Genomic DNA, 11,893 nt, shown 5'->3' with positions numbered 1-11,893 from the left:
AGCGGGCAAGAATAAAACGTCTTAATTTCTGTGTGTCTGCTGCTTTTCTTTTTTTCCCTCCCCCTTTTTCCCGTAGAAAAAGTGTTTGCCAGCCTCCCGCAGGTTGAACGAGGCGTTTCCAAAATTGTCGGAGGTGATCCTAAGGGCAACAATTTTCTTTACACCAATGGAAAATGTGTCGTCATCAGAAACATTGATGTAACGTATCCCGATTTATTGTGTTCCGCAGCGTAGAGCTTTCGCTAAGTTTCATTTTGTTTCCCAGCCCCTCTCCTTCAATAGCCTGTGCTTCATTCACACCTGGTAATTTCCACTGAGGTCGTAGATCTGCGATCAGCAGCAAGGAACAAGCAGGGTGCATGACTCAGGCATAAAACCACGGGCAGCGACTGTAAAACCCTGTAGGAAATCTCAGTAGACCGGGCGGTTCTCTTCCTTTCTTTGCATAGGATTTACAGCCGAGAGACTGGGATATGCTGGTTGGCCCTGTTTATCTTCTTAAGTGCCACAGTTAGGAAGTTGAGTTTTGTGTGAGCTCTGCCTTGTCTGCTGCATTGGGCCTTTAGCTTGCAAGAGAAGCACGTAAATACTTGCAGAAAGATATTTAAAAGCACTAGTCCATAGCTTCTTTCCTCCCGGCTCCCTGCACTCCAGGAATCAAAACAGTTGGTAGTTACTTGACTGTGGAAAGCTGTCTGCAGGTTGAGTTCTCTGCCGGGGTCACAAGGAGCTTTTCTCATCGGTTAAATATTAAAATGCCCCAGATAATGTTTTCAGTGATGTGGAAGTTCGGGGTTTTGGGGTTTTTTGTTTTTGTTTTTGTTTTTTTCCTTCTGTGGTGGTATTTAGATAAATGTTATTTAAATGATGCGTTTTCAAAGATGGCATCCCTTTGAGAAGTACGGAGGAAGCATTAAATGCCTATACTATTGTCTTGCTGCTGGTTTTCAAAAAATACTTTTTTCAAAGTAAATGCTTGTCCTTTAGAAAGGCAGTCTCGCCTAGACTTACTTTCTGCTGTCACTGCAGATTTGTCCTGCAGGCAGGTCTTACCTCTCTGGAATTTTTAGGTCTCCACAACAATGGATTTATTTATGGCTGCTTTTATAATTCACCTTTGTAAACTGAATTTTTATGAGCTGTCTTCCTGATTTATATCATCGCACCCACTATATTTAGACATGTCTTCATTGTCATGCCATAGTACTGATACCTTAATTCTTCACAAATTTCTTGTTTAATTCAGTTTAAATTTATCAACTGGAAAACAAACCCAAGCTTGCACTCTGGTTTCAGTGTCTCAGCAGAATGTTGTTGTAATAATATTTCACTCTTAGTATCAAGAAAAGTTCAATTTTCTGAAACCAGAAGCCCCAATTAAACACTGTAATGGAACAGAGTGTGATGAGAGAAGAGAGAAAAGCCACGCTGCTTGGTACAGTTTTTGCCCAAGTTATGGGTTGTGACCTCATCCCTTGCACTGTCCTTAGTGCTCATCTGACCTCCTTTTGGGATTTAAACTGGGAGAAAACAGTTTGCTTTTGTCTTCCTGAATCAGCTGAAGACTTGCCCTGCGCAAATGGTAATCCCAGCAGGAGCCAGAATGTAGAGCACATGGCATGTTCTGAATACAGGACTGGTGGGATTGTGGGAATTCAAATTTAGACTGTTTAAACTCTCAAGGGAAGTTGAGAATGGAAGTCATAAATTCTTCGGGTTTATGGTGTAATTTATGCTGGTACGCAAACTTACCTAACTGCTACTGTTAATAATTGACAGGTGACGCTCTGCAGACAACTTCGAAACATACTATAGCATTGACCTAAAACCAGACCAAAGCCTGTGCTATGGCTTTTGTGTGGGAGAACACTGCAGTTTATTTGTAACCTGACATGGAAGTATGTCTGCTCTTAGTTGAGAGCCGTGCCTTCTCTGAATAATATAGAAGCCTGTATAATAGTTTGCAACAAGCAAACTAAATACTGGGAGGTCTGTGTGTAATCCCTCTGAACAGACCTCCAATGGGATGGTTGTGCTCTAATTAAAAAAGCAGGTCATCAAAATGCAGTTATCGCCTGTCTCAAGTCAGGAGTTATCTAGTATTACCTAACCGGTCGTTATGAAGACAGTGTTCTGGGCTAATGCTTGGTCGTTGGGCATGAGCTAGAGACTTCCTTTAACAAGAAAAAGTCCTGGAACGGTGCTGAAAAAAAGCAGTGTGAGTCAGAAGGACTAGTGATATTTGTAAGGTTTCATACTTAGTTAATATTTTATTGTCTTTGTGAGTCTAAACCTACTTTGAAGCTTCAAGTGCTCACTTTCATATGTGGCTCTGGTTTCAGTGTTGAAATAAGCCAGATAAGCTGATGCTTCTTGTTGAAGCTAGTATTAGGTGTGCTGCATTTGTCCCAGCTAACAGTATAATCTTATTCTGAAATCTGTTTCGAAGTGGGGTGTTTTAGGGTTTTGATAGGAAAGACATACAAGTAAAAAGGCTGACTTTACAAGCAGAAATAATGTTATCAAATAAATAGCATTTAAATTGGCAGCTTTAACTTAATACCTGGTTTCCTGAGTCTGTTTACGGTATCTTAAATTTGGGAGTCTGTTGTTCGTTTAACCCCTTAAGTCTGTTAAGTAGTCTCATCTTCTTAGCTTTGCAGACTCTTGGAGATTCTTGCTGTAAAATAGCAGCTACTAATGTATGTCATTACTAACAAAGTGTGGAGGTGTTAGACCTCCTTGAACTTGTAGGTGATGCAGGTGTAACATGGGGAAAACTTTATCTTGTGTTTCTTAGAGAAAATCCAGTCCTGCACAAAATGGAGAGTGCCATGTATGCTGTAAACGCACATGATTGTGACTTAAGTAGGGCTATAACGCATTCAAGCAGTGTGTAAAAGCAGGAGTGAAAAAGAGCTGCTTCTTGCATGAGTAAGCTGTATTCTGTCTCCTGAGATGTAATAGTACTGCAACAGCAAGAGCAGGAGACTACTTTCTAACACAGAGCAGGGGGTTTAGTTTTGCCTGATTGGATGACTGAGTCATACCGTAACATCAGGTGGTTGTCTGGTTTGAATAAATCTGTGTTAATTATAGCAGTGAAAATGGACTTTTGTTTTGACAAAAGTTCAGTCAAGCTTCTGGAGCTGGAAGATACCTGTTAAGTAGTAGAAAAAGAAAAAAATTTCTAAGGAGTAGTGTATTACTATTGTTGCGCACATGCGCTATATTTGGAAGATGTGCAGAATGGCTTTTTAATTTGGGAGTAGATTTTTGCCTTGATGTCATTCTCCTTTGAGTTGTGTGGTACCTCTGTAGTATAACACTGCTGAGATGCTGAGTCAGTTTTATTGTCCAGACTGAAGCATCTGAAAACACAGTTAAGACTGACAAGATGAAATTGGGATGGAGTCACAGTGAATTTGTTCCAGAATTCGAGTAGAACTCTTGATACTGAGGGAAGCGTCTTTTGCTGTGCTGGTCATTCAAACCAGATTGTGACTAGCAAGGAAGAGCAAACCTTGCACACCTGATTGGTTACTGAGTGATCTCGAATACACGATGATAGTTAATGGCATTGCAATATGGTTAACCCTATGCTTGATTTTCATCCTCAGCTGTAGTAGGACTTAAAGATGTGCAGCACAAAGCACACACAGCTCGTGTTTAATGTACTACTTAGGTAACTGCCTTACTTGGGCCAGCCCCATGAAAACAAAGCCCAATGCTTGGCCTGTTATTTTGGATATTTTTTTTCGTACCTTTCAGCAAGTATTGGAGAGGAAGGATGATAGAATCATTACGGCTGGAAAAGACCTCTAAGATTCCCGCTCAGTCCCCATGTGTTGCCTGATCTAGTTGAGAGGTGGCGTCCCTGGCGGCAGGGAGGCTGGATTAAAATGATCTCTAAGGTCCCTTCCAGCTTAGGCCATTCTATGATCCTATGATTATCTAGTCCAGCTGTCAACCCAGCACTACCGCGACCGCTAAACTATATCCTGAAGTGCCATGTCTACATGTTTTTTGAACACTGCCGGGGTGGCAAATCCACCACTTCCCTGGGCAGCCGGTTCCAGGGCCTCACCACTCTTAGTTCTGGCTGTTAGAGGAAATATTTTGTGTCAGTTGTTAGAAATTAGTGTATTCTTTTAATGATACTGGACAGCAGTGTTTTGCAACGTGTGTGACGCTTCTCAGTTTTGGACGTTAGCTCAATTTAAGCTGGAAGGGAGGGTGTGAGAAAGGAGTGCAAGGAAAAATTCTGAATTATAACTTTGAATGTTTGATTTTACTTTCTTGAAAACACTCAGTAACCTTTTTGTTTCTTTAAACTAGAATCCTGCAATTGCTGACATCTACACTGAACATGCCCATCAGGTTGTAGTTGCCAAGTATGCTCCCAGTGGATTCTACATAGCATCTGGAGGTAAAATATCAGTGCGTGTGCTGCGTGAGATGTGGACAAAGCTGTTGAAGTGCTCAGTGCAGAACTTATTGGCAAAACAGAATAGTAACACTTCACATTTATGTACAGAATATATATAGTCAATGTGACACGCTTCACTGGAATCACATATACATGCCTGAGGGAGGAATGATTTCTGTAGTTGTTCCTCTAACCACTTTCTAAAGCAGTGAGTTTAGTGACATGCTTGGTCTTCCTAAAATTTATTATTTAAAAAGAACCTGAAATTGAACTTTAAATACTTTGTGTGAAGTGTTAAATAGAACAAATCTTAGTGTAATGAAGACTTGTGTATGTGCAGCAGAAAGAAAAGTTATTTCTGAAACATAGTACTAATGTTTCTGTTTAAGTGTCTGTTGATACTCTGGGAGTAGGAGAGTGCCTGTAGAAGACTCTATACTCCTTTCTTTTCCCTTATCCTCCTTCATTCTTCCTGACCAAACTTGGCATGACTTTTCTTATATTTGTAACCTGAACTAAAAAAGCTTTCTTTGCTAAGTTAACGGGGGAAGAGGCTGATTCTCACTTTGCAAGTAATGCATGTGAATTGACAGTCTGAGAATGGGTAACGTGTGTTCTACAGCATGAATTTCCTGGATTGTTATCAGAAATGGCTACAGGTTTTGAGAGACTTATAAAGAACTAAAACCCTTTCCAGTAGAAGCTTGCTTCAAATAATTGACTGCATCTGTAGGAGGACTAGTGTACAGTTGAAGAACATTGATAATACAAAATTGTAACTTCAATTTCTTAAAAACATTTGCAGTTGATATATGGATTATTTTAAAAAAAAAAAAAAGTCTGCTTGCCATTGTTAATAGGAAAAGCTTCAGAGCAAGTAATGTGCCCAAATACAGAAACACTTTTTAAGTAATGCATCTGAAAATAAAATATTCTGAATATGTTCTCTTCAGAAGGAGACTACAGACTCATGCACAGGTCTTAGTAGAATGGGATTTTCAGTAATTCAAAGGGAACAGTGTTTTTAAAAAATTTAAAATGTTCTGTCCTTTTGGGCTTCCTGCATATCAGAAATGTATATTAGAATGTGTATCCTTTGAGTGCTGGGGAACCTTTAAGAACACTGGACCAGAGCCAGGATTTTCTTGGCACAGTATTGTGTGTGGTCCATGTGTCAAATAGAATACCTTCGTAAAATCCAGTTTGCATTCTTTATTCTACAGACTTGATGTTCTAGATTTGTCCTTTGCTTAACCCTCAGAATAACCATCTATTTTGTTCTTGTAGCCTTGTAGGTTTTCAGTCCTCCATAAAAGAGGCAATACGTGCATAGCCTGATCAGTGAAGAAGTTTTTCGTTAATGATCAACCTAAGGAAGCTCCTTTCTCCTAGAGGAGCATTCAGTTGACTTTTTTCAGAAGTTGTCTGTCATGCAGTTTAGACTGCGATATTTTCCTTAAAAAGTGTCTTCTGTGTGTCATTTATAAATAGTTTCATGATACTGCTGAGCATAGGGTCTGAAGATAGTATCAGGCTGTTTAAGCTGTTTCTAAGTATAACATGCAAGATTCATTTCTCTATCTATAAATCTGCATCAGCCATACAACCTGCATTAATACCTCATGTGCTGCATGAGACAGGCCTTTGGCAATTCACTTTGTGGCTTTTATGGTAATTTCTGTTACTGCAGTCATGACAGGTGTAGTAACGGGAGATATCATAAAGTTGAGGCTCTATGTGTCCCAGCTATTAACAGATGGTGCAAATAATTAGTTTTTGAAGACCACATTAAAATTCTGCTTCAATAATAAATTCTCTTTATAAAATGGAGGATTCTGCATCTGTCCTTTCAGCAGAAGTGGAGAAGATGAGTCTCTGATCAGGTCCCAGAGACACATGTTGCAGTATATTTAAATTGAATGTAATGATGCACCAATAAACAGCAAACAGAACTTGAAAGTGTTCTGCTTAGATGACAGGTATATATTTTAGCACAGTGGCTTTTATAAAGGGTCCAACACATGCAGAATTTGTGTTTGGGTTTCATTAAAGGTGTGTAAACCTGTCTGTATACAGAACAATTCCCCTGGTTGCAGTGCTGCACCACAGTGATTGCTCTGAATAGAAGCAAGCTCTAGGACTGTATGATACTGGGAGGAAACGGGAACCAAGGAAGTTTTCCTTATATTGAGTCTTACTGAGTCTTAAATTGTTATGTGCTGTATCTGCTGCTCGTGATGTTACTGGTTTTGGATATTCTATTTTATGCCTTTGTAGTAATTCAGGTAATGCAGGTATGCACACACAGCATTAAGTGTGAACGCTCTTCTGTATCGAAAAAGTAGGCTGATGAGTGTTCATGAATCACAGAATCACAGAGTTGCTAGAAAAGCCCTTTAAGATCATCAAGTCCAGTCATTAACCTGACACTGCTGAGTCCTCACGTAAACCATATCCCTAAGCATTGTGTCTACATGACTCTTAAATACCTCCAGGAATGAGGACTCCACCAATGCCATGGGCAATCTGTGCCAATGGCTGATAACCCTTTCAGTAAAGAAATTCTTTGTAATATCCAATCTATACTTCCCTTGGTGAAACTTGAGGCTGTTTCCTCGTGTCCTGTCTCTTTGTATGTTTAAATATACCTGCAATTTGTATGCAAAACAAGTTTGCCTAAAAAAGCTGAGGTATAAATATTAGTGCATCAGCCACTGTCTTGCTCTTTCATTGTAGAATTAAGGTGGCCTACTTACCAATGAAGTGTGGGTAAGCGATCTTGTAACTGCTGGGAAAAGGGGGCTGGTTTGGGTTTTGTTTTTTGTGTAGCACAGATAATTAACAAATACTGGCTGATAACGTTAGAGTTCCTGCCTCCTTACGGTCTTTTTTCATGTGTCTGCAAAGGGTTGTCTCCATGTGTTGTATTCATTGCTGTATGTCTTAAACCTTAATATCTGGTTAAAAACTTAATTCAGTGAAACAGATGTAGTCTTCAGCATTTATAAATCAAGTGATTCGTAGCAATTGTAATAGGGTAAGATAACAGATCCCTCGTACAAGTGTTCAGTGTAGCTGAAAATCCGTATCCTGGCAGATTGCTGAGTCATGTGACTGAGTCATTCTGGAACAACAATAGTTATATTCTATTTTATTATGGCAGATGTCTCTGGAAAGCTGAGAATTTGGGATACTACACAGAAGGAACATCTACTGAAGTATGAGTATCAGCCATTTGCAGGAAAAATAAAGGACCTTGCCTGGACTGAAGACAGCAAGAGAATTGCTGTCGTTGGAGAAGGAAGGGAAAAGTGAGTAATTCATTTATGTTGTGTGTATATACATATACTGTAAACCTTTGTATTCTAACAAAGCAGGTTCTTTGCAGAAGACTTTTAATTTTTCAAGGGAAGAAAGTCACGGCCTGTTCCCTGTTTAGACTTCAAATTGTGCTGTTCTGCAGCGGAATTCTTTATGCAGTATTTCATAGCTGTAAAATTACTTGGAAAATACAATTCTGTTAGAAGTGCTCGGGTTAAAAGTTCTGTGGGTCTTGTTTGATGACTATTCGATATACCTCTTGGTCACTTAGGGTTTTTTTGGTCTAATAGAGTAGGAAGGGAGAACCACAAGACAGTTCTTCTCCCTTTTCTTTCACCTCTCCCAAAAATTGAGAGGGCATGATCAAATACGACTAAAAAATAAAAAAATTAAAAATTGTACCTGAATTTTCTTCCTCAGCAACACAACCAAATTTTCAGGCCTTATTATGGTAGTGAAAAAAAAAATATCACAACCAATTAAATGACTAAATGAAGTGCCCATTACAGTCAGGTTTGTGTCCTTTCTTTAGTGTTTTTAAAGACTTACAGATCTTTAAGGCAGAGTCCAGACCAGGTAGTCTTATGCCTAAAGGCCTGAAAAACGTAGTGTGATCCTGTCCCCTGATCCCCTGCACCACTATTTAATCACCATAATGTACTATGTTCTGATATTTTGAAAGAGATTCTTTGTCCTCCATCCCTCCTTCCACTCCCACCTGCCCCTGAGTAGATACTATGTAAATTTGCTTTCCAACTTCAAAAACTCTGCTACTTTTCTATTAGGTGTATGCATTTTCAGTCTAGAATTTTGCTGAAGTCATTCTATAAGGCTCCTTTTTAATAGCAGCACTCTGGCAGTTTAACACCACTGCATTCAATATACTGATTTTTATTTTTTAAGATGATTTAAAGTAAGAACTGACAAAAGTGGTGTTATAACTCTTCTTAAGCCTTTAAATAATAATAGTTGTAGAAGTGATGGTACTCAGTCTAGGCTAAATAATCAGATAGTTGATCCGAAATCACTGTTATCCTAGCTTTCTGTATTCTGTGTAGTGACTAAGCAGGTGGAATAATTCACTGCTTTAATTTATAAACCAACAGACTTCCTGGAGAATATGTTTTGGATCTCTGAATTTTTAAAAGCTTTGTATATACAACTTGTGTGTCTGTTGTTCCCTTCAGCAAATGTCTCCTATTGAAGATTAAATTCTTTCTCCAGCAAGATCTCTAATAGCCTTCAGGGAGCTATGATGGTGCTTGCATGAGATTAACGAGATGACCTAATTTCTTTTCTTTGAGTGCACTCAAATCTGCTGTTTGCACATGCTCAAGGAGTTAATATACATGTAACCTGTATGAATTGTAGTTATTTTGTGCTTTTCTAACTAGATTTGGAGCAGTGTTTCTGTGGGATAGTGGTTCTTCTGTTGGCGAGATTACTGGGCACAACAAAGTGATCAATAGCGTGGACATTAAACAAACAAGACCGTATCGTCTGGCGACTGGCAGTGATGACAACTGTGCTGCTTTCTTTGAGGGACCGCCGTTCAAGTTCAAGTTTACAATAAGTGTGAGTTTAAGTTTAGATGTGACTCTCAAACTGTTCAACAAGCTGACTAAATGCCTTCCAACAAGCTTGCGATTCTCGTCACAACTGGCCGGTAGAACAAAAGTTCTTAGCCCTCTGTTTTGAGGCATAATTGCTGTCAAGTGGCTTTCTCAAACCCATGTATGAATATAACTGAAAGCTTGTCTCAGGCCAAGAAAACTGAAATAAATGATTGGTTAAGAAGTAAACCTGAAACACTTTTTCACGATTTATTTGGCTCTTCTTACTCTTCCCTAACTTCAGAAATGGGGTGTTCCCTTGGCCCCGTTACTGCTCTCTGAGCTCTGCTTCCCAGTGTAGACATGCAAGAGTTTCTTAATATTCTCCAAGGTGCTCAATGCAGGAAATGTGGTGTGAATGGAATTTTCCAATCTGCTTAAGAGTGCTCAAATCTAAAATCCCAGGGCAGCTTAGAAAGAGTGAGTGTAGACGTTTGAAAACGTACCTGATTACTACAAGGAGGAATGGATGCGTAACTTCTGAGGTCACTTTTCTTTTTTTTTACATTCCTTTTCACTTTCTGTTTTTTTATTCTACTAGTTCAAATCTCTTATGTAAATGAAACAAAGCCAGGGACTACCGATTTTAAGATATCCGTTGTTACTTGAGCAAATAAAAAGCCAAAAGCTTTTGCAGCTGTTGTGGTGGTAGAAGACACGTCTCTTGCCTCAAAATCCTCCTGCAGAAATACTGAATGTAGTAAATTCTAAATGCTTGCTTCTTATTTTTAACAACACAGCCTTTTATTTTCATAACTATGTGCCTTGAGTAGTCTTCACGGACTGACTTTAGTGAGGATTCCATTCCAGTTCTGGAAAAGGAATTGTTTTGAGCTCTGCAGTCCAATGAAGTGATGTAGTTGCCTAATATATTTCTGAACTTAAGTTGATACTTGCATTTTGCTGAGCTTGTTCTTTTGGAACTCTGAAGTCTGAATTGCTTAGACTGATATGTGATTCAGTATTCCTTTTAAAGTGATATTTGAGTTGATATATAGGATCCTGATACAGGCCGTGATGTGATCTAGATTAGAATTTGAGGTATTATCAGAAAAAAAATTAATCTAGAGTTAAAGAAAGTAGGTTAGAACCTGCCTTTCATAATACTAAAAATAGTGTCCGAATCTCTTTGCATGGGAGCTTTGGCCTCATTGTGGTGCTTCCCTATTTAACGTGTGTTTTCGAGTTAGCATGGTTTGAATAGTCTCCTACTTGTAAATAGTCTATTTGAGGAGCATACATCAGGCTTGCTTGGTTACTTCACAGAGCTACCACTAGTGCAATCTCCCAGGAATGGAATTCTAGTAAAATTTATTCTTCATGTCTGAGTTTTTTACAATAAGAAGGATAAAATACTCTTCTCTGTGTAAGACTTAATTGTGCAATGAAGCAAGAGTCAAAATCTGGAGAATGTTGCAGAAAATGAGGCCTTGAGTAAGCTGATCTAGTTGAGAGACGTCTCTGCCCATGGCAGGGAGGTTGGATTAGATGATCGCTAAGGTCCCTTCTAAGCTAGGCCATTCTGTGATTCTATGAAAATTTCAGTGACCAGAGGGAATAATCTCGTGTTTGCATCTAGGCTGCAACTTGGGCTTTTTTCCTACCTATCCCTGAAACCAGGTACTTGTTCACTTTGTGTTGTGCTAAATTGTTTGAACTGCATCAGTGTTGATGTCACAGTTTCTTCTCTGGACTGTTCTTGATCCCCATGATTCTCTTCAGATAGAGACTACGCTTGTTCTGTAGCAATTCTCTACAGCAGGCATCTCCTACACTAATACACAGTTTGCATGTAAGAGAACTTTAATTTTACTGGATTATCTTCTATGTAAAAAGGTCTATCCTTATTTTGTGTGCTCATTTTTACTTTTTTTTCTGACAGGACCATACACGGTTTGTGAACTGTGTGAGGTTTTCTCCTGATGGGAACAGATTTGCTACAGCTAGTGCAGATGGCCAGGTAAAAAACAAGGACCTCTTTTTGTAGTGATTTTAGCATGAGAAGATTTTCTTGTGTATTTTGGGAATAGGATTAGTATTTTAAAATCCATGTTGCTTCTTTTTTTCATGCTAATATTTATTGGCTTAAAGTTTTAAGTATCCTCCTATAAAGCTGTAACAACTTGATATCAGTCAGACTATTCTCACTCAGCTTTTTCCCCGTTCCATCTCCCTAGTGTACTACTTCTCTCATTTTGGCAGGAACATATTAGACTTTTGGAGTATGTATGTCCTCTTTACAATCCTGAGAAGTCTGAGTCAAATACTGAACTCAAGCTAGCAACCCGGATCCAAGGGGACTCGCTGCTGATCAGGGCAGCTTTGACCAATGACACTGTTACCATCGGTAGCTGCTCCTGTTCTGCTGAAAAGGCAGAATGCCCTGGCTGTAGTGCTAAGCAGCTGCCATCGCAGCAGGAGTCACCAGTGTAACATATTCCAGAATTTCACTTGTCAGGATCCAATGTACAGAGTGATTATTTACAGTTGTCATCTCGTTTGTTTAGTTTTAAATATTAAATGCAGGAAT

At 39.1% G+C, this 11,893-nt stretch overlaps 1 protein-coding gene across 1 annotated transcript in view; it reads left to right on the top strand.

The window, feature by feature from the left end:
• Positions 1-66: 66 nt before the first annotated feature.
• The window catches only part of WDR1 (WD repeat domain 1), a gene marked incomplete at its 5' end in the record, with an annotated part of 19,813 nt that continues 7,986 nt past the window's right edge, over positions 67-11,893 (top strand). Inside the window, 5 exons of the mRNA XM_009864951.1 lie at positions 67-198; positions 4,339-4,429; positions 7,593-7,740; positions 9,145-9,325; positions 11,246-11,323. Of these exons, the coding sequence (XP_009863253.1) occupies positions 67-198; positions 4,339-4,429; positions 7,593-7,740; positions 9,145-9,325; positions 11,246-11,323 (630 nt within the window). The remainder of the gene's footprint in view (positions 199-4,338; positions 4,430-7,592; positions 7,741-9,144; positions 9,326-11,245; positions 11,324-11,893) is intronic.

This window comes from Apaloderma vittatum, unplaced genomic scaffold (genome assembly GCF_000703405.1).
Source record: "Apaloderma vittatum isolate BGI_N311 unplaced genomic scaffold, ASM70340v1 scaffold2580, whole genome shotgun sequence".
In the NCBI taxonomy this organism is placed as follows: Eukaryota; Metazoa; Chordata; class Aves; order Trogoniformes; family Trogonidae; genus Apaloderma; species Apaloderma vittatum.
The sequence above is the reverse complement of the archived record's forward strand: the minus strand, read 5'-3'. Positions and strand labels throughout refer to the sequence as shown.